The sequence below is a fragment of the Nycticebus coucang genome, chromosome 13, assembly GCF_027406575.1.
Source record: "Nycticebus coucang isolate mNycCou1 chromosome 13, mNycCou1.pri, whole genome shotgun sequence".
Classification (NCBI taxonomy): domain Eukaryota; kingdom Metazoa; phylum Chordata; class Mammalia; order Primates; family Lorisidae; genus Nycticebus; species Nycticebus coucang.
Window position 1 is genome coordinate 52,608,508 of NC_069792.1, and position 27,109 is coordinate 52,635,616.

A 27,109-nucleotide genomic window follows, 5' to 3' on the forward strand; every position below is an offset into this window, starting at 1 on the left:
CATTCAACTCAAAGGACTAGTATGAGGATTAAATGACCTCAAATATATAAAAGAGCAATGTAAACTATAAAGCTATATGAAATTTTAGTGGTTACTACTGCTAAAATAAATTGTAGAATTCTCTCATAAAAGAGCTTTGATATTTTTTACCTTTCAACGTAATCCCAATTGCTATGTACAAAATATATGTTTAATTGATTCAATTCGTGATCAATTAACTTTTTAAAATCCCACCTCAATAAAATGCTGAATCATCATGCAAACATATTAAACCTGTGCTCTTTTGTACAATCATTGCTTGCAGAATACATATTTCAGTTTTCCTCAGAGTTTTAAATTGAGTGCTGCTGTCCCTTTGAGAACGCAATGCCAACATCCTAATTTATTTTCAATTAGTGGTTAATTTGCTTTCAAATGTACGTTATCCACACTTGCTAGTCCTAAGAGTTTCTCAGATCAGATAAGAGTACTGGGAACCCACCTCATTTCCCTTTTGTAGCACATTAATAGGTCACATAGCATCATAGCCTACTCTGAGAAAACTTTCCGAGACACAAGAGGTTGTCAAAACCTCAGCATTCTTCTGGGGCAGCTCACTTGATCATTTCCTCTTCAACATTCTACAGGACAAGAAACAGAAATCATTTGCTTAGAACAAATATGCTAGATAAGATAGTCCCCTCCAAAGATACTATAAATAATAATAGCTTTCGAGAAGATCCCATTCACTACCAACCATAATAATAAAATATCTAAGAATAAACCCTTAAAACTTTTTCAAATAAGATTACAAAAATCTCAGATTTACAAACAAATCTCAGATTAGTGCTGAAACATATGTTCCTGAATTCAGAAAACTTACTGTAAGATGTCAAACTGATTCAAAAGTTTAGCTAGAAAGTAAATACTCCAGTATATATTATTTTTTAAATAATAATAAAACAGGAGCTGCTTTACTGTATTTAAAAATGTAGAACATTACTACAAACATTTAAAAATCTGGCACAGGTGCTAAATAGATAAATATATCAATGGAACAGAATAGAAAGGCCAAAAATAAACTCAGATATACCTGGGAAAGCACATATAGCAAAGGTGGCACTTCAAAGCAACAGGTGGACAACTGGACAATTTATGGGGAAAACTCGATCATTTAAAAAATGAATTGCAAATGTATTAAATATCTAAATTTAATATAATAATATGTAAATATATGTGCATAATGTATATAACTATATCAGAAAATGTAGGTGAATGCTTTTATAATCTTAAAGAGAAATTGGCCTTTCCAAGTATGACCTAGAATTTAGAAGCCATGTAAGGAATATTTGGTGATTAGCTGATTTGATTGCATAAAATAACTTAAATTTATATACAATAAAAGACATCTCAAAAGTAAACTACATGAACTATAGCCAAAAGCAAACAGGATGGCAGAAAATACTAAGTCCTCCTACAGATCAATAATCAAGACAAATAACAGATGAACAATAGCTACTAATGGAAGAATATAAATGGCCAATTAACATCATATTTTAAAAATTATTGTATTGAGTTTTAAGCATGTAAATATGTATTTTTCTCCATAAAAGTTGGCCAAGTTTCAGAAAAAACATATATATACACACACATTGATGTGTGTGCATACATGTGTATAATAAAAGTAGAGTATTATTAATAAAAAACTAGGAAGTATTCTATCATAATAAAGAGAAGAAGAACTCATGAGAATTTTCCTGTTTTTACAAACAGGTGCTCTATATACACTATTTCTTTTTTCCACTTAATTTTACAAAAATACTCAAAATTTGGGCAGCGCCTGTGGCTCAAGGAGTAGGGCGCCGGTCCCATATGCCGGAGGTGGTGGGTTCAAACCCAGCCCCGGCCAAAAACCACAAAAAAAATAAATAAATAAATAAAAATAATACTCAAAATTTTAGATGAAAAGAAAAATGACAAATGGAATGTATATTAGAGTATTAACAGTGGTTGTCTCTTAATATGTTCTTTTTGTTTATTGTATTTTCTGGATTCTTTACAATTTGTATAAAAAATATTTTAAGGGTATGTATAACTTTTTAAAAAAAGGAATTACCTATTCTTTTAAAAGTCACTTAAAATACCTCACATTGTTTTTGTTTTAGTTAGCACTGAGGAAAGAAGGGAAGAGCGAATCTGCAATTCAGATCCACAAATGAAATATTCAGCACAATGAAAACTTAGATAAAATAGCTTGTGAATCAACTAACAGAAATAAAACGAAAGTCTGAATTCATGGTCCAGAAAAATAGCTGGACACTGGTTATAAAACATGATCTACTGCAATCAAACAAAGTCAAGATCATATTTGAACTAGGACATAAACAAAACAGAATTTCAAATAATTCAGCAATGCTTTTGCCTTCATAATCCAACACAATTCGGCTGACACCGTTATTTCTAGCATCCTTGCCCTGGAGTCAAGTGAATATAAAGATAGAGAAAATGCATTTTCTTGTTAAGAAAAAATAGATTAGAAACAGAAAGAAATACCCATTGCTTTCTTCAAATTAAGAGAAATTTGTATTAAATGACTGGTTGTAAATCAAGAGTCAAATATCCTATGAAATCTTATCGCGTCTAAGATCAGCTCGGCCCTCCCTCTGCCCTGAGTGTATTGTTCTCTTGCTTTCTGCCAAGCAGCATTTCTCAGCTGGCCCCTTTCTGGATCAGCACGTGTTTTGCTGACACTGTCCAGAGGACCAAGATTAATTTCCTACAGACTATAGGTAGATGGAGAAAAATAAGGATTCCCGAAGTGAATCTGTCAGTCTACCAAACAAACAAAGAAGAAAGGAAGAGAAGAGAGAAAGAAAAAGGAAGAAAGAGTGAGGAAATCATAGATTTATGTGAAGATATCAAGCATCTAATAAACAGTTCACAAAGCTCAAACCAACTGACAAGGAAAGTGTGTAATGTCATTAAGGAACCAGAGAAGCTTCTGCACTGCCCAGGAGGGTAGGCTTTAGTAATGCAACATTATCTCTCCACTTAGAGATGGATCTAGGGAATCCAGACCAGACAGAACAATCTGTCAAAAATGTGGAGTATTACACATGCAGGGCTGAAAGACAGACATCTAACGTGCAGTGTGACAAATGTTAAAGGGAGGGCAGAACAAGATGACTCAGAGCACATGGAAAAGCCAACTAATAGGAACTTGAGGGAAGGAAAAATATTTTAGCTGAGACTGAGAAAGTGGAAGGGAGTTAGCCAGGCCAAGAGCAGAGAGACGTCATTCTCCAGAAAAGAGGGAAAGGATTCTGTAAATGCCCAAAGGAGAAGTAAAAGTAGTTGACTTGGAGGACAGTAGTAGCAGTGGGATTGGGTCATCCCTGGTACTGGAAGGTCTTATAGGTCCTATTTTGTAGGAGCAATGGGAGTGTAAGCAAATAAAATTAAAATCACTTAATGGCTGGCGCTATACATAATTTTACTTTTAGATTAGTGGCAATCAAAACAATTTAAAATACAGAATAATAATTTAGAAGACCCCAAGGGTATATTATAGCTTGCAATCATTATACTTTTTTATTCCAAAATATTAAGGAGCTACAAGTGTTTTTGTTACGCGGATAGCTTTTATAATGCTTAAATCAGGGCTACTAGTGTGTCTATCACTTGAATAGGGTTCATTCCACCCATTAGGTAGGTTTTATCCTCCCCACTACCTTCCTTACCCTTCTTGATTTTGAGTGACTTTTACTTTTCTCTGTGCCCATCGATTACGTTCATATTATTACAGAGTACATGTGGTGTTTGTTTTTCTATTCCTGGACCATGTAGCGTAATGGTCTACTGTTCCGTCCAAATTGCTGCACAAAGGGGCCAGGTGTGGTGGCTCATGCTTGTAATCCTAGCACTCTGGGAGGCCAAGGCTGGTGGACTTGTTTGAGTTCGAGAGTTTAAGACCAGACTGAGCAAGAGTCAGACCCCATCTCTAAAAAATAGCCAGGCATTGTGCTGGCACCTGTAGTTCTACCTATTCAGGTGGTGGAGGCAAGTGAATTGCTCAAGCTTGAGAGTTTGAGATTGCTGTGAGCTATGATGCAACAGCACTCTACCGAGGGCAACAAAGTGAAACCCTGTCTCAAAAAAAAAATACAAAAAAACAAATTACTACAAAAGACATTAATTCATTCCTTTTTATAGCTGCCTAGCATTCCTGTATATAGATAACATTTTGTTACTCCAACTCAGAAACTGGAGGGCACGTGGGTTGATTCTACATCTTTGCAATTGCCCAAAACACATTCAAGAGAGGGCGGCGCCTGTGGCTCAGTCGGTAAGGCGCTGGCCCCATATACCAAGGGTGGCAGGTTCAAACCCCGCCCCGGCTGAACTGCAACCAAAAAATAGCTGGGCGTTTTGGCGGGCGCCTGTAGTCCCAGCTACTCAGGAGGCTGAGGCAAGAGACTCGCTTAAGCCCAGGAGTTGGAGGTTGCTGTGAGCTGTGTGATGCCACGGCACTCTACCGAGGGCCATAAAGTGAGACTCTGTCTCTAAAAAAAAAAAAAAAAACATTCAAGACAGTGAATCTTCTTGATAAAAAGACTTCTTTTCCTTTGAGTAGATGTCCAGTAGTGGAGTTGTTGAATCAAATGGTAGCTCAACTTGCAGTTCTTTGAGGAGCTTCCATTCTATTTTTCATGACGGTTGTACTAGTTTGCAGTCCCACCAAGTGTTCCTTTCTCTCTGCATCCATGCTACTAGCATCTATTGTTCTTTGACTTTTAATAGTGATCTTCCTAACAGGGATAAGGTGATGTCTCAGTAGAGACTTAATTTCCATTTCTCTAATGGTTAATGATGTTGACCATTTTTTCACATGTTTTCGGCCATTTCTCTATATTCTTTTGAAGAGTCCCTGTCTTGCTAGGGCAGCAGAGCCTGTGGGGAGGGTGAGAAGCCCTGTGGCTCTTTCCTGACCTTCCCTAAGACCTCCCCACAGATACCTTCAATTTTGCCCAGTGAATCACCCTGTCACCTTCTCAGTCACTCTGAAATCCCTCATTGCTTCTCCAGAGTTTCACGATGTTCTCTCCAAGAAGAGCCATAGATAGGTAAGTATCCACCTGCAACTTTCAGTCCTCTCTTCGAGAGTGGGGCATGTGGTCTGTTTCTAGTCCTCCATTTTCTCCAGTATCTGATTATTATACTTTAATGGAAATGAACCTGGCATGTCCTACAAGTGGCTTTTTAGTTTTATTACCTGATGTATGTAATATAGTTTAGCTGTTTCTTATGGAAATATTATTTTTTTCTAAAAGTTCCGGTTATTTACATTACTGTTGTTTAGATCACAAATAAATAAATCCTTATTATATTTTAGAAATGCTAGAAGCTTAACTCTCAAATTCATTTTAATTCCAAGGATTTTATAATTTCCAAAGATCTCTAACCCACTGTACTTCAGACTGTTTTTGATCACTCATTTATCAATAAAACATTTTTGATCATATACCTCATACATGTAGCAGTACATAATTTCAAGTATAAATTATGGATTACTATTATGTACATTATACAACATTTATGTACATTTTAAAACATATACAAAAATAGAAATTAAAAAAGAATGAGCTGGGAAGAAGAAGAATAGAATTGAAGTTCTAATCAAAGAATCTTTCCAATGGACTATCTTATGGACCCACTCTGAAATCTTTATAATCCACATGAAATCTTTTAATTCCAGATGTTATTTCAATTTACTCAATAAAGTCTACACATGGGTCTTTTTAATTTCTGATTTGAAGAAATAAAATATTGTTCATGGAGTATTCCTAATTCTTAATTTACAGGCACATCTTAGCAGGGAATTAATCAATGTTCTTACTATTTTGATTACAAAAGAAAAATTTCAACCACAGTAATCACTGAGATCACCATTTACTGCTGAATGGATTCAATGTGTTATGTCGTCATATCTTTGACAAGGAATTTCAGACGTGCACAGTTGTATGGCCCTCTCGAAGCCTTATGTTTCTTACTGTAAGGAACAGAGAACAGAGGAATTTAGTATTTTAAAATATTAACCCTAAGGGCCTCAATAAAAGAAAATTAAAGATAAGAGGTTAAAAATGTGCAGTAAAAAGGATCATCATTTAAAGCTTTCCAGATGCCTCCTCACTTAAAGGAATATCTCAGCGTTCTTTTTCTGGATTGAGTAACTGCATCTGAAAATATCACTGAATACCCCAGGGTGGTGGCCACACCGTGGGTTTCTCAGGTCTCTCTCGTTTTGATCCAGCTCTGCCACTTACTGCATGATGTTAGGTAAGTCACTTAGCCTAAGTTGTTGATTCCTTATCTATAAAAGAGGTGATAGCAGCACCTACCTAGTGCCTAGGCTGTTGTAAGTACTCAAGAAATACCAGCATAATTGTTCAAAGAAATAAAAGTATATGTGGGACATACCATCAGGGTTAATGTAAATTATAAACACTTTTTTCTTTGTCCTGTTCTTACAGAATTTTTGCTCCCTTGGTGATCAGTGTCCTTTCAAATGCCATTTCTTTTAGATTAAAAACTAGAGATACAGAGATTTCAGATTTGCTCACAAAGGACAGACAGAGTCCTGAGGGCCAAGGGTATAGAGGAGATAAAAGTAATTAAATCATACGGGTAGTGGCTTCCAGCAGCAGTCTTAGCTCATGCCAGGAAGAATGCCTAAGGTTGAACAGGCCTTGGGAATGGATGGGCAAATGAGATAGGAACGTCAGTTCCCAAATATGGAGCAAGCAGCCACAGGTACCCTGTTTCCCTGAAAATAAGACATCCTCCAAAAATAAGACCTACTTACAGGAAAGATAAGACGTCCCCTGAAAATAAGACCTAGCACATCTTTGGGAGCATACCTTAAAATAAGACACTGTCTTATTTTCGGGGAAACAGGGTAGTTGTTGAGACAGAAATAAGAACCATCTCAGGGAACAAGAAGCCTGGAAAAGTACAACATAAACACTCCCATACTTCTTTCCCAAGTCTAATATTTACCTATATGCCTTACTGAAAGCCACATACTGTGCTAGGCATTTCACAAACTATCTTTATCTTCATATTTTTATGAACTATAATAAAATCTTAAGCCTCCCCCTAGATGACTAAATGGACCCCTTGTTGGCCTAGGAGGTCCCAGAAAAACTCTAAAATGAAGTTGCCAGATGTGGGGAAAGGGGAAGTCAGATTTGCCTCTTTATGTCCTCTCCAATGTGGGGTTATTCTTTGTAACAATAAGACAACAAATCATAACTAGACCCAAGGCCATGCAAGACACAGTTTAAATCCCATCTGCAGGCCATCAGTTTATTTAACAGATTGCTTGAGTTGTGATCTGCTCAACAGACATCCTTATCTTAGGTTAAAATATTCCAAGCCTTTAAACAAAGGCTTCATTTCTTTAATTAATTATGAAGCAAAGAATCTTCTTTTTTTTTTTTTTTTTTAGAGACAGAGTCTCATTTTATTGCTGTTGGTGGTGTCACACAGCTCACAGCAACCTCCAACTCCTGGGCTTAGGCGATTCTCTTGCCTCAGCCTCCCGAGTAGCTGGAACTACAGGTGCCTGCCACAACACTCGGCTATTTTTGTTGTTGTTGCAGTTTGGCTAGGGCTGGGTTTGAACCCGCCACCTTCTGTATATGGGCCCAGCACACTACCCACCAAGCCACAGGTGCCGCTCAGAAGCAAAGAACCCACCTATCACCTGTAATTTGCCCTCCTCCAGCTTTGACCTGTCCTGCATTTTCAGGTCAAAGCAATGTACGCCCCCCTCCCCCCCCACTTACTGATTTACTATCTTATATGTAATTCTTATTTCTGTGTCTAAAAACCCAGTTACTGTAAGAACATTTTCTCAGGCTTCTCAAGGCCATATGCTCAGAGCCAGTCACATACATTCAACTCAGAATAAACCTCTTTAAATTATTTTACTTTTTTTTTTGTTGTTGTTGTTTTTATAGGGGAGTTTCTGTTAACATTTTCCAGATGAAAGATCTGAGGTTGTTTACCCCAGTTTCTATAAGGAAAACAGAAACTGCAGTCAGAGTGGTATTTGTTGGCTGTACTAAGTTATCATCAACTGGATCGCAGACATCAGAAATAAAAGTGAGAGCAAACTAAAAGTCTGCCCCCAGGTTTTTAAGTGGCAGGTTTAGGACATTCCATTTGACCAACAGAGTCGCATTTGCACTATAAAGTCCCTGGGACAAAGAGGTAAAAATCCTAAGAGATTTCATGTGGATGATTTGTTGCTGCAAAAACAATTTTCTTGTTACTTGATGGTAACAGGCTTAACAATTCTTACTTTGTAGTATCCAATGTGCTCAATACTAATATGAAGCCAGTAGACATCTAACACATGCCCACGTGAAAGAAAAGCTCCATTCAATCCAAGATGAGGGAGGGGGTAAGAAGAAGGGGCAGAGGAGAGGCGGGAGGGGATTGGGGTGCTCCCACCTGATGGGCACAGTGTAAGGGTATATGGCACCTCCTGGATGCAGGACACAACTACAAAAGGAACTGTTGCCTGAAAAATGCAAACGCTATTGTAACTTAATTGTTTGTACCCTAATATTAATCTGAAATTTAAAAACAAATAAATTAATTAAAATAAAAAATAAATAAATAATTCTTGCTTTGTGTCTGTGAATGAATTGGCAATCATTTTGTAGCTCGAGGGAATGCAGATTTTGAGGCAGGGAAATAGTTACTTTAGCTCATATACATGCAAAAAGAAACAGGTTATGTAATCATTACATATCTACAAAAGAAATTGTTTTTAAATAGAGTGTTATTTTCTGAATGACTAGTCACATCTCTGGATTTAGGCCATGGTCATTTAAAATAAATTTTTAAATATTTATGCCTTGTTGCCAACTATTTTGATCACCAACTGCATATTTTACACTCACTTGGGAGAGGTGCCAAGAGGCTGGTAAGTAAAAAGGTGCTATGCCCAGGCTGAAATGTTTTATTCTCACCCCAATTAGAGCATCCACAAACTTAAGAGCTTCCCTTCTGAAATGTTTCCAGATTTTATACAGTCTTCTAAAAAAAAAAAATTCTGCTTCTGCTAGTGTAATACTCATTGAAATAGATTGCACACCCAAAACATGCCCTAGAGAAACTGTTTTCTCCTAGCAACATTATGCCTGTGACTAGTAGACGTTATCAGCAAGATGGTGGAATTCAAGTTTACAGATGGGAACCCAGGAAGTACAGAAACCCCAGCACTCAATGACTAAACAGATTTCATTTGCTATTAATAAAAATTCTTAGTAAGTCAGACACAAGTGCATAAATATTGTATAATTCCACTTACATTAGGCACCTAGAATAGGTAAATATATAGAGACAAAAAGTGGGTTTACCAGGGTTCAGGGGAGATAAATGGGGAGTTACTGTTTAATGAGTAAAGAGTGTCAGTTTGGGCTGTAAAAATGTCACAGAGGTGGATGGTGGTGACCATCGTCGTACAGCAATGTGAATGTATTACTGCTTCTTTTTTTTTTTTTTTTTTTTTTGTAGAGACAGAGTCTCACTTTATGGCCCTCGGTAGAGTGCCGTGGCGTCACACAGCTCACAGCAACCTCCAACTCTTGGGCTTAGGTGATTCTCTTGCCTCAGCCTCCCGAGTAGCTGGGACTACAGGCGCCTGCCACAACACCCGGATATTTTTTTGTTGCAGTTTGGCCGGGGCTGGGTTTGAACCCGCCACCCTCGGTATATGGGGCCGGCGCCCTGCTCACTGAGCCACAGGCGCCGCCCACTGCTTCTTAATTGTACGCCTGGAAGTGGTTAAAATTAAGTTTCATATTATGTACACTTTACCACAATAGAAACATTTAAAAACCATAAACATGCCAACAATAGCAGTTTTGACTGCTAGCTGGACAATATGCTAAGTTCTTTCCATGCATTCCTTCATTGGACCCCTCGGTAAATATGGAAGAGAGTGAGATACAAAAGCTTAAGTCATCTGCTTCAGCTTCACACAATGGTAGAGCAGGCTGGGACCTGAGTCTATAGCCCTTACTATGCCCACATCATTCCATATTTAGGACTTTATAAAGCTTTCTAAAGTTTGCATATAACTTTTATATTTGATTTATGTTTTCAAATCAAACCTGGGGCAAAGTTTAAATAAGTAAAGTTACCCTGGCTCCATATGCTAATGATAACAAGTGATCTTTCTTTTTAAACTCTCTGTTTATGGAACCTCATATACACAACAAAAGCAAGCCCAGATCTAGCATCCTTTCCTCTGATAATCATTTGTAATTTCAACAGTAAAAAGGAGGGGGAGGGCAGTGAATTGACTCCTTTTCCCTTGCTGTCTCCCACTATTGCTTTCATACCATGAAGCCACTATGGATTCTAGGACTTCTAGAATAAACTTCCATGACTTCATTTTGGTTTTGCCCCATGTCATATCCTGTTTTCAAAACTGCTCCCCCTCTCCCATGAGTACTCAGTCCATCAAGGTCCCTCCTCTTTGGCAGGCAGATGACCCCAGCAGGGACAGCATCGCTTTAGAGTAAACACTGACTCTGCTGACACTTGGGAAGAGTCGGAAAATGATGCCAGTATCTAGAACTCTAGAGCCAAGAGATGAAGAGAGAACTGCTGACGCAGTTTAAGAATGTCTGACCTCTGTTCTAGGAAGGCCTGGCACACAATGGGTGTCCTTTTGTATTCTTTTTGAAATAGCACATCAGACCAGTTTATCAGAACTTGATGATCTTGATTTTTGGAATGAGGCCCTGAGCACCTCGTCACATTCCACTTCCATTTATTTAGTCAATGAATATTGTATGGCAGGTGACAAGAGAATCAAAACAGGTAAGTATTACACTCTGGTGAAGGCAGTGTCATAAACTTAAGGGAGTATTTTGGGAGCAAAAAGGGGAAAAAAAAAGCCTCTTGGAAAGCTTCCTGGGCTTGAGGATGGAGATACAGACGCCTCAGGTTGTGCTTGGTGGGTTCAGGAACAACAAGGAGATCAGTCTGCCCATCTCTTCTGCTGTCTAACTTTCTCCTCCTATGAAGATGGTCAATCAGGTAATGTGAGGAGGTCTACCTTTAAGCTTATCTCTATCCTTTCTTCCTTGGAGGTTTCTTTCACCCCTAACATTATGCATCAGTACCCAGGAGTAGAGTATCCTAAGTATACTCCTAAGCATAGGATACTTTACTCATGGGTACTTATACATAATGTGTAAACCTGCAGGTGAATGGATTAGATGTGTGTAAGTGGGCAATCATTCTCTGACGGTTGCAATGAAGAAGAAATAATTTTTTCTTCTCTGATTCATCTGCAACTTTTTTATTTTTTGCCTACAAACTTCTACTGAGATAAAATCTGGAAAACCACAAACCACATGTTCAGATGAGCTTCCATAATGAATGTATTATAAATCTATCACCTTAAGCACCATGAAAACTTCTGAGTTCAAGTTTTATGTGTCTCGCCAGGCACAGTAGCTCATGCCTATAGTCCTAGTACTTTGGGTAGCTGAGGCAGAAAGTTTGCTTGAGGCCAAGAGTTCAAGACCAGCCTGAGCAACATAGTGATACACCATTTCTACAAACAAACAAACAACAACAACAACAACAACAACAAAAAAAAAAAACAGAAAAATTAGCCGGATATGGTAGTGTACACCTGTAGTCCTAGCTACTTGGGAGGCTGAGGTAGAAGGATCACTTGAGGCCAGGAGTTTGAGGTTGCAGTGAGGTATGACCATGCCACTACCCTCTAGCTTGTGCAACAGAGTTAGACTTTATCACACACGCACACACACACAAAAAAATGCCTATGTGTCTCCATGCTTTTATTTAAACCAACTGGAATTACCGTGTTTGGTTCCCTTGAGTGGTTCATATGGTGCCCGGAAATTCTAACTATTTTGTATTTCTTTCAGTCCAGGTACTGAAGAGATATGAAGTCCCCAGTGTCACTTCAGTGCTACTCAAGGGCACCTAAACAACATAAGTTATTCCTTATCAAGACAGTATACCTATTCTCTCCATCACAAGTTTAAATTTGAAAGTAGCACGTCTTTAGAAAGTATTCCCTTATTAACTTCATGCACCTGTATGTACCTCAGCATTCAAGCATAAACATTTGGCAGTTCTGATTAATTTAGAAGTAGACAATTCATAGGAACAGTAAAATTACTTTATCAACAATCATTAAATTCAATTTTAATGATATAAAGACCTTGTTTAGCTCTAGCTAAAATATATGTTGCTTAATAGTTGAGAATAACCAATAAGCAGAATAACGAAGTATCAGTGGAAAAAGTTATTGGTTTTGCTCTCAAACCAGTTTTCTTTTCTCATTTGTTTGGTTTTTTGTTTTGTTTTGTTTGTTTTTTGAGACAGAGTCTTGTTCTGTTGACTAGGCTAGAATGCAGTGGCATCAGTCTTGCTCACAGCAACCTCAAACTCCAGGGCTCAAGCAATCCTCCTGCCTTGGCCTTCTGAGTAGCTAGGACTATAGGCACCTGCCACCAGGCTTGGCTAATTTTTTCTATTTTGAGTAGAGATGACAGTCTAGCTCTTGCTCAGACTGGTCTGGAACTCCTGATCTCAAGCAATCCTCTGATCTTCCCACATGGGCCTCCCAGAGTGCTAGGGTTACAAGTGTGAGTTACCACACCTGCCCTCAAACCATTTTTCGTATGTAATACTTGGACAAGAAATGGACTAAAATAGGGGCGGCGCCTGTGGCTCAGTTGGTAGGGCGCCGGCCCCATATACCAAGGGTGGCAGGTTCGAACCTGGCCCCGGCCAAACTGCAACCAAAAAAAAAAAAAAAAATAGCCGGTCATTGTTGCGGGCGCCTGTAGTCCCAGCTACTTGGGAGGCTGAGGCAAGAGAATCACTTATGCCCAGGAGTTGGAGGTTGCTCTGAGCTGTGTGAAGCCACGGCACTCTACCGAGGGCCATAAAGTGAGACTCTGTCTCTACAAAAAAAAAAAGAAATGGACTAAAATAGAATTATATAAGATATACAAGTAATCCCTTGCCAGGGTTCTGAATCTGAAAATTTATTTAAATGTCAGTTGACAATTAGGATACATTTAAGATACTTATCTATATATATTTTTTCTCTCTCTCTGGCAGTGTGCTTGTCAAACTTTTTCACATCTTGGCACATGTACAAAACAATCACCTTTGCGTAGCACACTGGTGTAAACAGATCAAGATGTTCACAACCATAAGAAGAGGCCTGGGATATTGGGCTGCAAGTCCTGCCTAGCACCTTCAAAGGCAGACAGGGTTAATATCAGGGTTACTTGTAGCAATTTCATGCTTGAAAAGTTGTAGTCTAGTAAATAGAAAGGCAATATAGCAAGTGGCCCAAAACTCAGCTGAATCAAAGTCTGTTTTTAAGAATCTGCTGGCTAGGCGCAGTGGCTCTCACCTATAATACTGGGACTCTGGGAGGTCAAGGAGAATGGGTGAGGTTGGGAGTTGCAGACCAGCTGGAGCAAGAGTGAGACCCTGTCTCTACTAAAAATAGAAAAATGAGCTGGGCATTGTGTGTTGTTGTGGGAGCCCGTAGCCCCAGCTACTTGAGATGCTAAGGCAGGAGGATCACTTGAACCCAAGAATTTGAGGTTGCTATGAGTTAAGCTGATGCCATGGCACTGTAGCCTGGGCAACGGAATGAGACTCTATCTCAAAAAAAAAAGGAGAGAAAAAAAGAATTTTTTAGTTATGAGAGTTCACTTCCCTTCAGTTTACTCATCTGTAAAAGGAGCTAATAAAGCCTGTTTCAGGGGGTTAGGTCATGCCTGTAAAGTACTTGGAATTGCACCTGACCCACAGTAGGAGCTGGAAAAATTTTTTTAGTTACTGAATTCAAACTGTGGGATTATCCAAATACAGACAGTTCCCAGCTTAAGAACAAGATAGGTTCTGTAGGTTTCTTCTTAAGTTGAATTTGTACGTAAGTTGGGACAGGTATATTTACTTATTATCTGTAATAGCCGCCATTTGGAAATGCCAAGTCAAAGGTCAGTCAGATGTTTGTAACTTGGGGACTTACTGTAACAGACTCCGTTAATAAGTGAACGTTGTAAGTAAGTAGGAGGATGCTTGTAACTCAGGGATTGCCTCTTAATCAGCCTCAGTGGAATAGAGAGGCACAGCCCTCCCTGGAAGATGAGTGTGCGAGTCACTGGAGAAAATGCTACATCATTACGATGGAAATCTCCGTTCTCTGACTGTGCTCTGCAGGGTCACAGCAAACTACATTGTGGCATGCATTTTTCCAAAGAATAATTCCAGACATATAAAAGAAGTCAATAGGCAAACAATATGATTTATGGGATTTCAGCATGGGTCCCTATTTCAGGAATGACTATTTTCTACATGTAAAAAGTACCATTTAAACTATTTCCTATTTTGTCCATACCAGTATAAGAACCTAGAATTACATGGACTTTGCAATACAATGACTTCATGTGCAAATTTGAATGTAAATTTAAATTTAATAAAGCCAAAGGTAATTTTAACTTACCTTAAAAGGAACCACATTTATAAATTAATCAGAATACTGATGAATATGAAAGGAGTGTTAATACTTAAATAAATTTAATAGTTTAATTCTCCAAGTTTCTATCTCTGCCTTATATATGTAACACCCATCATTTAGTTACTGCATATATCCTATAGCAAAAGGACAAATTTAACTGGTACTTTATTTCCCACTTGATAAAATTAGAACACATAATCAATATCTGAAATCTGTTTAGAATTATTTTGAGTTCTTTATATTTCCATCTCTAAAGAATTTGCTACAAAGAAATTTCTTTACAAAATTACCAAATAAATCTAGTCTCTGATAAATTAAGTCTCAAGAAGCATAAGAAAGAAGAAAAATAAAGTTGGACACATTTTCAATATTAATTTATCAAGGCACCTGGGCAAAAATACTAGAAGGAGACACTTGCTGTCACTATTTCTAGTGACGAGAATAAGTCCATGGCAATTTCAATGGGAATTATTCACTATGCTTTGAGTCACAAACACTTCAGTGACTTTAATTTTTAATTTGGGGGGAGTTTGTTTATCTTACTGGGTGGCCAATATACTTTCCCATATACAACTTTTCCTACATACAATAACATTGTACTCATATAAGCAACATTTTCCCCTGGAAACATAAATGCTTTAGTGTAATTTTAATCACAACTTAAATACAACAAGCCGTAGTAATTATAAAATAGTGTTTAGAAATTTTGGAAAATAGAGAATTTGCTTTTAACTGAGTAATGCTAAGCCATCACAAAATTTTCTTCCTACCCTAATTAAAAATATACATATTTTTCTTATTTCAAAAACTAGAAAAAGATCACTTTTAAAATGGAGAAACCTAACTATAATGACAAAAGCTCAGTCAAAATCAGATGTTGTTTACCTTTTACCAAATTACAGTAGAACTTCCATACTTGAACACCTCCCTACGTTGACCACCTACTTAAGTTGACCTAATTTTCATAGACCACATAAACACATCAGTGCAGCAGGCCTGTTCCTTATGTCGACCACCTCCATATATTGATTAGTTTGTTACAGTCCCCAGGGTGGTCAACTCACAAAGTTTCAACTGTATTTTAGTCATCAGGGGGGAAGCATGGTAAATGAAGTATTTTTTATTAACAAAGGCAAATAGACAATATTTAAATAATTAACATAATCTATATCAATGATTACTATGTGTCTTTTTTACACACTTAAAAATCATTTTGATAAACAGAATACTTTTGATTGTTGCAACCTATTTAATTAATAGGTTTAATAGAAACCAAAATTTCTGGTTCCATAAAGAATGCTTGTAGTTTTAAAGTACTTGGGGGGAAGATATTTTCAGGGGGATCTGCACCTGTACATATAAAATAACTCTCCCTTTTTATAAAACCTAAAAATGTATAACATAAAAGTTGATTTTTAAAAATAAATATCTTTATTCCTGAAAGAAAGAAAATTAAATCCTAAGCCCTAATAACAATATTCGTTACATGGAACTCTATAACATCCCTTAATAAATTTATTTTAAAAATTCAGTAAGTATCTATCAGATTAACAAGAAATTAAACGTTTTGTTTCCAGTAATCTAGAAAAAGCAAGATCCTCTGGTACAGCATAACTGTGAGTATTAAATTGTATGTCCTCTTTACTACATAACCCGTGAAAAGTGAAAAATGATTTGTCAGCATTTTAAAATATTTATTAAACCCAGTAAAGCAAGCAGTCTTTGACTTACATAAGGTGTTACTAATTTTACTATTTAGTAGGTCAACAAATATTTACAGTGTGTCTACTCGGTTCTAGGTGCAGTGCTAGGTGCTCCATTCAGTGACAGACAAGACGGAGAACCAGACAAATGCTGCTCAGAGGACTGTGTGTGCATTAGCAGTCATCTCTAATGACTAGTCAACTCCACACAACGTTCTATCCCCAAATATCTGAAACACCTGAGCCCTAATCAGGGTCCACCGCAGGAAGAAGAGGAGAAACACACAGTTGTGCATACAGAGATGAGGAAGAGAGTTTGTCCAGCTGGCTCTTTGTTTTGCTTTGTGCAATGGTGAATTCCATCAAATACCCCAATACACTACTATTACTGATTTCACTGGTAAGAGGCTCAGGAGACTAGAATTCTAGCTGTGCTTCCTCATAAATTAGAAAGGGAACTCAAAGCTAAGGAAAAGGCAAAACCGAAGCCCAGTTAGTGAAGCCTCTGTCAAGCGAATGGCAGAGGTGAGCTATTAAAAATGTTGCTGTTGGGCGGCGCCTGTGGCTCAGTCGGTAGGGCGCCGGCCCCATATACCGAGGGTGATGGGTTCAAACCCAGCCCCGGCCAAACTGCAACCAAAAAATAGCCGGGCGTTGTGGTGGGTGCCTGTAGTCCCAGCTACTTGGGAGGCTAAGGCAAAAGAATCGCTTAAGCCCAGGAGTTGGAGGTTGCTGTGAGCTGTGTGAGGCCACGGTACTCTACTGAGGGCCATAAAGTAAGACTCTGTCTCTACAAAAAAAAAAAAAATGTTGCTAAACCTACAAATCAAGAAATTCTTCAGGCTTTTCCAAAGTCAGCTGTCTAAAGAGCTCTCTCAAAACAATCTTGAGTATAGGTTACATAAAGGACATAACCCTACAGAACACTGGGCGGATTCCTTGGAATCACTATGAATGTGCATCTTCTAGAAACAGAGCTAAAATGTTGGCAAGACCACCCAGTTCTACTGCTCCTAGTTTTCTTTTTGCTTTTTTACTATTTGTTATTGGGGTACCCAAGCAGACCGGTAAGATAACCTTATCTACAGAACTCCAGCTATTTTTATTTATGTAACAGCAAGCATATAAACTATATAAAAGCAGTCTGCCTATGGTTTGTATCTTTCAGACACACATCAGTCAAAAAATTCTAAATACAAATGTTTTGTGAAAGAAAACTTATTGCCTCAGAAAACTCTCACTGACTCCCTTGATGATTACATTGATAGTGACTGAGAGTGAGCTCAGTCTCTCCCTTTTATATGCGTAATAATGCAAACAGTTACTTGTTTGTTAAGCCAAGGAAACTTCTAATGAGCCCCCAGGGGAAAAGGCTACTTCCCAAAGCTCTTTTAAGGAGTGAGTCTGTTGCGTGCAAATTTAAAACCAGATTTAGAGCGGAGGATGATGCAGAGAGTAGGGGCACACCAGTCAGCCCAGCAGCCTGAGGGAAAATTCCAGCAGAGAAGAGAACTCTTCCCGAGAGAGGAGCTGCCGAACCCAGCGCTCAGGCACTTCCTCCTGGCTAAACACGCAGGGTCCTACCTCTGTTCCTATATCATAGAGCATAGGGTTCAAAGTGCTCGGTACTGGAGACAGTGATCTAGGAAAAACCCTGGCCCTGAGTACTAAAAACAATACTCCCTGGACACAGCACACTGTCTCAGCCCTAAATCGCATTTATTTAGAGTGATAAGAAAAAGGCAAAACAGAAGTTCAGTAAACAATGTGTTAAGAGTTAAATCAGGTAAAGAAAAACTGTTTTTTTAGCCTTAACTCTCTCTTTGAAGCTTGCAGGTCTGTGAGGATCCTAAGGAGGGTTCACACCCTGTCTCTCCATGAGGTGGGCTTGCTGCTGTTGGTACTCCCCGGGCCACTCAGTTCAATGCAAAATGAACTGAATAGGTGTTATTTTATGTTGAGTTGCACCAACACATTCCATTTTAGAAGTCTGGGATAGATGAATAATTATTTAAATTTATCCCATCATAATTGCTCTCCTTAGCTGCTCTTCTCCTTACTGATGCACAAACTTTGGAGGGTATCACTGTTTAACCACAATCTGTTTCTTTAATGTCTGCTCTTTCTCTCCAGATGATTTCATTTCAGTGGCTCTATCTACATATTTTTTTAATGTATAAATTTGTTTAGTTCAGGTATTTTCTATTTAATATTTTGGGATTTGGGGTTTTTAAATTTTATTTTAGATTAATATAAGGGCACATACAATTAAGTTACATTATTTGCATTTGTTAAGAAAACTCGGAGTTGTATTTGAGTCCTTCACCCAGAAGATGTGCCGTGTACCCTACATTGCACCTGCTAGGTGGGAGCTTACTGAGATCCTTCCTCCCCCCGTTCTCTACTTCTTGAATTTAATTGTGTTTTTCCTCTCATGTGGGCCTGTAGTTGTTCATCTACTATATTCAAATTAGTATTGAGTACCTGGGATGCTTATTTTTCCATTCTCGAGATACTTTACTAAGGACAATGTTCTTCAGCTTCATCTAGGTAAATACAAAAGATGTCAAGTCTCCATCCTTTTTATGTATGAATAGTATTCCATGGCATACATATACCACAGGTTATTAATCCATTCATGGGCTGATGGGCACTTGAGTTGTTTCCACATCTTTGCAACTATGAGTTGAGCTGCTATATACATTCCAGTGCAAATGTCCTTATGGTAAAACAACTTTTTTTCTTCTAGGTAGATACCTAATAATGGGATTGCAGGATCAAATGGAAGGTCTACTTTTAGCTCTTTGAGGATTCTCCATTTCTTTCTCAAAAAGCTGTATTAGTTGCAGTCCCACATACAGTGTATAAGTATTTCCTTCTCTCCACACCCTATGTACCCCTAAATTTACATCTCTGTCCATGACTTCAACTCTAAGATCTAAATCCATACTAACTGCTGTCTAATATCTCGATTTGGATGTCTAATAGGTTTCTCAATTATATTAATTATATGTATAAAAGGGAACACTTGGAGTTTCTCCCAAACTAATTATTGCCCCAGTCTTCTTTGCTACACTAAGTGGCTAGCATCCACTCAATTGCTCAAGCCAGAAACAAAAATTTACGTTTAATAACTCCCTTTTCTTATCCTACATATCTAATTTGTTATTGTCCTGTTAATTCTATCCCTCGAATCTACTTTGGAATTTTTTTCTTGCCAAAACTGCTGGCTCAATATTTTTTTACTTGAATACCTAAAATAATTTTCTAACTTGTCTCCAGACTTTTCTTCTTGGCACCTACCAATCCATTCTTCATACCTGACGAAGTTCTGAAAAATAAGAATCTCAAATATTCAGGGACATTGCAGGAATAGTGCAGAGAATTTAGTTTTTCTAAATGATGACCTATTCAAAATCCCTCATTTCTTCAGTATTTTCTCTTCTGCCATTAAAATCAGAAAATAAACACCAGTGCATTATTAGCATCTAACACAAGGAACCGTTTCGGGTTTTCCAATTATACAACCCTAATGACCAAAAGATTTGATCCAAGACCACACATTGCAGTTAGCTATCAGGTCTCTTTAGGTTTCTTTTCTTTACTCTGCAACAGTGTCTGTCTACCGTTGGCATCCTAATTTTGACACTTTTGAGATCTACAGTTTGGGTTGGTCCAGTGTTGCCTCCTGCAGATAATCAGATTAGGTATTCTTGGCAGAAAGACCACGGAAGTGATGCGCCCCCCTCATTGCATCATATCTGGCCGTGTCAGTTCAGGTCTTCCAAAAAGTAGATGCTGAGATGGATAAAAGAAGAGATTTATTGAGAGAACATGTGTGAAAAATAATGGGGAAGAAGCAGGAGCGTGTGGGTAGAGCTTTTAGAACAGGGTACTGATCAGATAACTGCAAAAAAAGAGAAGGAAGGAAGACATTCGACTGCGACATGGGTCTGAGAAAACTTTAGCCAGGCTGATGGAGTATCCCAAAGGAAATGTCATCAGTTAGAAGAATGCCATATGAGGCAGGAATGGACAGACATTAGTACCCCACCATGTCAGTCACTGGCTGGGAGCACGCTGGGAGAATCATGACCTTGGCATTCATGGGGACAGCCGTGAAAGGGTCAGCCATTCTTGCTCTCCACAGGAGGAGGGCTCGGCCGGGCAACCGCACAGGTGCACACAGTTTTGCTTATACCATGTCAATGTTCACTTGATTAAAGGTGATGTCAGCCAGCTTTCTCCGCATAGGCACAGTAATTGCTAAAAGATGATTTTTTTATTTCTATCATTCCATCCACTCATTATGAAGTACAACTTTCTCTAACTAATTTCTTTTGAACAGTATGAACTTACATTTTCCTATCTTGTCACTAGGCTATGACTCATCATCATTATTGTTTTGGTGCTCAAATTGTTTCAGATTGGCCAGGAAGACTCCCTTCAAGCTGGCTCCTACGTCTTTTTGAGGTGTCCTATCATTCTTTGAGCACTTCTTTACTTTTGGCACAAAAAAAGCTCCAGAATCAGCTTGTATTTTCTCTGCCTCAGCCCTAGGATTAGCTATTTTTCCAAAGAGCACTTAAGTGACTTTATTAAAGAATGACATTTTGAAACCAGTATTTAAGTACTGGTAGGTAGCTTGCTAGATATGAGTAGGGTGGATGGTGGATGCGATGAAGCTATTTTGGACTGGTCTGGGTCAGGCTGATGGGGCTATTATGGGAATGAGTTAATTAAGATCCTGGGAGTCTTCCAGGAAGCTACTGATATTCCTCATAGTCATGTAGGCTGTCATTTGTACAGTGCCTGCAGTCTTTAGGACAGGGCCTGGCCTGCTATCCAGGCCACTAAAGTAATTTTTCCTTCCTTGCTAAAACTTAACTTGCTCTTTCTTGCTTTCCTTTTTTCTGTGGCTACCTGGAGCCTCACAGAGGCTCTAACAGTACCAGGTATTCTCATTGTTATTATAATGTCATTGCTCCCAGCCCCTCTCAGTGAACAGAATTAGAAAAAAATAAACTCTATCATTCTAAATTTCCTCCTTTCCATATGTGCCATTGAAACGTGGCTTCCAGTTTACTTGGTGTACTCTTCTCAGTCCTCATGTATAAAGCCGGTCTCAAGAGTCCTTCCTTGAGAAACTTCTAATCTCCCTTTGGGATACAACTGCACTCCATCCTGAAATGCTTTAGAACCACCAACGTTTTGAAACAACTGAGACCATGATAGAAATATTTCATTCTATTCAATACTATGAGAATTGAATTTAGTGAAACAGGATATAAAATTAAGGAATACAAAATACAGCAAAAACAACAAAGAAGATAAGCTGAGAGACATGAAAAATACTCGTTTATTTAATCATTTAGCAAACAGTTATATAGCATCTACTACATGCTATGTGCTATTCTAGTAACAAGATGTGTAGCAACAAAATAAATGATACAGGCGCAAACCTGTTACAGAAGTGCTAATAAAGAATTTACAAAAAATGGAATTATTAATGAGGGGTACAAGTGAAGATGGCTTTCAATGTATTGAAGAATAAGATAGCAATTGAAAGAACTGTAAGAACTGTCTTATAAGAGAAAAAATAAAAACTCAGAAACCAAGACCAAAACATGTGTTAGAAAATTATTAAGTGGAAAGGATGAATCACAGACCTAAATGTAAAACAGAAAACTATAAAACTTTTAGGCACGAAAACATGAAAGACCATTGATATATACAAAGTACAGCATCTTGGATGAATCGCCAGAGAATTATGTTGAGTGAAAAACACTAACCCTCCACAGGGCAATGTGTAGGACCCTTTCCTGTGGTGATGGAAATGTTCTGTATCTCAACAGACCAGACTACATCCATGTCAATGTCCTGATGGGATATCGTACTTTGGTGTTGTAAGATGTTAACATTGGAGAAATTGGTAAATAGTAAACGGATCTCTCACATTATTCCTTACAATTGCACATGAATTTAGAATTATCTTAAAAGTTGAATTAAAAAATAAAAGTATGTAGTTCAAGATTACTCTATTTAATCTAGGTATCATGTGTATGTAGAAGTACAGTAAAACATTTTTATTCCTGAAATATTTAGCACCTGAGTATATGCTTCCTATAAAAATCTCTAGAATACTGAAGAGAATTCCATGGATGGGGATAAAGAGTTTCAAAGTAGAGGCAATTATTTACTATAAGTATGGAGAAGTTCAGATGTATAAAACATTCTATAACTAGAAATTTACATAATTACTGATAGAACTTGAGTAACTGTGGATATTGTAGAAATATAAGAGATACTACTAATTATTAGGTATCCTGAAACATTAGAATAAAACTAACAATGACAAGAAAAGAATTTCTCATTTAACTGATGATGAAGAATGAGTCAGCACAAGATTAGTTTTCTTTCCTTAAAAAGAAACAAAAATATGGTATGTTTGATTATTATAAATTGATGATTATAACAATATGATGGTAAATTACCTTAACTCATTTATAAATGCTAATCATAGGACATTTACCTCCAAACTTCATTAAAATTTTAATGTAAATAGAATATACATTATACATGTAATACCATAATAAAAAAGGAAATGGGTAATTCTAAATATTTAATATTACAAAGTAAAATTATAACAACATATGAAAAGGCATAATCAGTTAAAATAAGTAGGATCTCATGTAATATGTACCAGTATATTCTCTAAAATAGATAGGTAAGTAGAAAACTTTTAAAATACAGCCTAGAAATGAATTTAGAAAAAATGATTTCTTTACAATTTGATTTCCAAATAAAATCATAGCAAACCTTGTTTCAAACTTGACAATGAGACAATGCGATTTTAAAAGACACCTTGTTTCCAAAATATATGTACAGAAAAATCATAGATAATAATAATATCCATAGCAAGTTTCCAATGTCACAATAACATATTTTTATATACTTGTATAGAAAGAAAAAACCTCCAAGAGTTTTATAAATTGTTAGCTGTGACTAATATATGCCTGCAAAAAAATAAAAAAATAAAAAATGGTTAAAATAACCATAAACTGATAACTAAAAATACTACACATACCTAAGAAAGATTATAACATTAAATAAGATGGAGTAGAAAATAAACACATATTTCTTCATTAAACAATATGTATATAATGACAAAAAAGAAAGCATTTTAGGGAGGTAGAACTCAGGCTTAGATTTGCCAGTTAAAAATTTTAAATTTACCTATGTTCTTTCATTCCAGTAGTAGTACCTTGTTTTCAATATCTTCCATTTTAAGTGTTTAATTCACCTTTAATTTCTCCAAATGATAGCTTGTTTTCCCAATGCTATTTATAATATATTCCTATGCACACATGGGCCTGATTCCAGACTTTCTATTCTGTACCATTAATCTAACTATTCTTCTGATTTCAGTAACTTGATATACTAAATTTTGGTACAGAAGGTCCTTCTTTATTGCTTTGTTTTGCCCATAGCTTTCCTAGACATTCTCACATATTTACTATTGCAGATGATCTTTTAAATGTTTCATTAAATTAAAAAACAAGAACAATGCTTTGGAATATTTACTATAAGGAGACTAAATTGGTAAGATAATTTGAGAGAACCCTCTATGTCAGCGGTTCTCAACCTGTGGGTTGTGACCCCTTTGGGGGTCGAACGACCCTTTTACAGGGGTTGCCTAAATACATCCTGCATATCAGATATTTACATTATGATTCATAACAGTAGCAAAATTACAGTTATGAAGTAGCAACGAAAATAATTTCATGGGTGGGGGTCATCACAACATGAACTATATTAAAGGGTTGCGGCATTAGGAAGATTGAGAACCACTGCTCTATGTGATTTGACAATGGGATCAACTGGGCCCTCTCATCTTACAGTAAGAGCACAGTCTTGCTCTTCATTCCTAGATAAAGGTAGAACTTACATTTAAATATATAACAGTCTCTATAAGAAAAACACAGCATACACATATTTTTTTATTCTGAAGATGATATGATAGTAAGTCATAATAAGAAAGGTGGTTCTAATTTGATTACAAAATTCAAAAATGGTTTATCAATCCACAGTTTTCAACTTTGGCATCAAGTTAAATCAACAGTTCTCATCTCATCTGTCAGAATAGGGAGCCCAGCAGTTCAGTGTTCCAAGGGGAACAACTGATTCTTTCTGTATGAGTCAAAAGTGACTCTGACGCCCAACAGAGACATTATTTTAAATTATTTGTTCTCCCTCCGGCACTGTGGCACTGGATCCTCCAATATAGTGAGGCCTGCAGAAGTGGTATTAAGTTTGTTACTGAAAGGAAGAGGCGGGAGCAGGGAGGGAAGGAATCCACATTGCTTAAGTGTCTGTGAGCGGGTAGGGCCCAGGCACTTTGCAGATGTTATCTTCATTTAGTAACTTCTGGGGCCAGAATACAGCACACAAGTCCAATCAAAAGCCACACTAAGTTTCACTTCTCTAACTTCAGAGCTAACAGACTTTAAAAGTAGTTTCTATCCACACTTCAGTTTTTCATAGTATTACAAATGAAATTGTTCTTTTTATCTATTTGAAGAAAACCTGTTTTATTTCTAATTTTCTCTTTTTATTTCTAATTTTCTCTGACAAATCAACGACACATAGGCTAAATCTGAAAAACTCAGCTCATAACATTTGTTCCTGAGTGTTTACCATACATTTTTAATCCTGAAATCATAGTATGACCATATGCATCTCTAGAATTTACATTATCATTTCTTAAGTTTGAGATTAATGCTGGAAAAGAAATTATGTCTTCTCTAATGCCCTACTTACATAACCAGGAGATATAACAGGTCTTGCAACTGCTACTTAGGAACACTTTTGCTTTCCTTTCAATTATTTCTAATGAATGTCTCTGTATTTAAAAAAAAATGGCTTACTTTGCTGGATGGAAATTATATCTACTTTGCCATGTAAAAAACTTTTTTTTGAGTGTCACTATACACACCAAGTACCCTAAAAACTTGTTTCGAATCTCAATGCAAAGACTTATACTAAGGGTTTGGGGTATATATCAAATATGAGTATATACCTACAAAACCATATATATACACCATAATTCCCAAACTATGTGTTACCATTCTATCTGCAATTTTGTAAGAACTTGTTACTTTTAAAGAATCCAGCCTAAATAAAATTTTATCACGTTTAAGTGGTTGGGGAGTAAAACTTTCACTAAATTAGGGCAATTCAGGTACTCTGGAGCCTTCCACATCACCAAGGGAAGGCAGGCTGGAGGCCCTCAGAGGCAGTGGCAGTGAGACGCTCTGCCACTAACTCGCTCTTGCCCTTTTTTAACCAAAAAATCTGAAGTAGATGGTCCTCATTCTTTTCAACTTTGAAACATGGCTTTCCAGAACAAACTAATTTTAAAATAAATTTCACTGGAGTATAAACATTGAAGGTAGAGAACACAGAACGAGTGTTCTCGAACCCCTGCCATTCTCTGAATAAGGTCTTGGATGTGCCTCATCTTGTGAACCTTCTCATATTCTCATTTCAGAGATGAACCAAAAAAGAAAAAAAAATACTAACAAAGCATTCTAAGACTAATTAAAATTGAAATTAAACAACAGGTACAAATTAGTTAATTATTCTACAGAGCCATGGTTCTGTTCAAAATGTAGTTCAAAACTGAAACAAAATATGGACTGGAATGAGCTTAGGTAAAGGATCGTACCTCTACACTGTACACATGTGGAGATTTTTTACTTGCACAAAATTACGTAGCTAATTGGTGACAGTTTGAAATAAAATGCAGTATGTCTCATCTCCAATGCTCATCTCACCAGCCAATGCTCTATTTATTCCTATAATATAGTATCTTGTGATATAAACTAAGGGTATCACAAATCAATGAGTTATAACACACTAATACAAACTGCAGAGAATTCATTTCCCTCAGCATTTAAATTGGCATAAGCCTCTACCATCTTAGCTGAAAACTCTTTTTCAGTGGTTTCCCACCCATCCTAGGCATCAGAATTAGCTGGAGCTCTTAAAAACAACAACAACAACAAAAAAGTCAATTCCCAGGCTATACCCCAGAAGGTTATTGATTGGTGACGGTGAGGAGGGCCAGGTGTGGGAATTTTTGAACATTCCACAGGTCTCTTAAACATGAGAGAACTACCTTTCATCTTTCCCTACTCCTCAGCTACTGCTTTCTCTTCTCTAATTCAGTGTGATTTTTATTTATTTATTTAATTTATTATTATTATTATTTTTTTTTGCAGTTTTTGGCCAGGGCTGGGTTTGAACCCACCACCTCCAGCATATGGGGCCAGTGCCCTACTCCTCTGAGCCACAGGCGCCACCCTCAGTGTGACTTTTAAAAATTTTAAATGACTGGCGGTGCCTGTGGCTCCAGGAGTAGGGTGCCAGCGCCATATACCAGAGGTGGTGGGTTCAAACCCAGCCCTGGCCAAAAACTGCAAAAAAAAAAAAATTTTTTTTAAATGATATAACTAATAAATACAAAAAATTTAAAAGAGATGCAAAATTTACACTTATAAAATGGCAAATTTGGCCTCCTTTTGCCTCTAGGTCCTTCTGCCTTCTGCCCTGTGAGCAGCAAGCCTTCCTCCCTCCACAGAGCACAGTGCACAAGGCACCTCCTTGGGAGAAGAGCCCGGCCTCACCAAACACCAAACCTGTGGTCATCTTTGTCTTAGACTCACCAGCTTCACAACAGTCAGCCAGTGAATTTCTCTTCTTTATAACTCTCTCAGTATGGAGTATGTTACAGCAGCACAACACAAATTTAATCCAT

General features: G+C 37.3%; 1 protein-coding gene across 2 annotated transcripts in view; it reads right to left on the reverse strand.

Annotated features, from left to right (window-relative positions):
- Positions 1-486: 486 nt before the first annotated feature.
- The window catches only part of TMEM64 (transmembrane protein 64), a 56,695-nt gene continuing 30,072 nt past the window's right edge, over positions 487-27,109 (reverse strand). The window contains exon 4 of one of the 2 annotated variants that reach the window (XM_053558880.1): positions 487-620. In XM_053558880.1, coding sequence (XP_053414855.1) covers positions 613-620 — 8 coding nt within the window. In that variant the 3' untranslated portion in view covers positions 487-612. Of the gene's footprint in view, positions 621-5,966; positions 6,029-27,109 lie in introns of those variants that run through there. The other variant, XM_053558878.1, reaches the window with a different exon arrangement.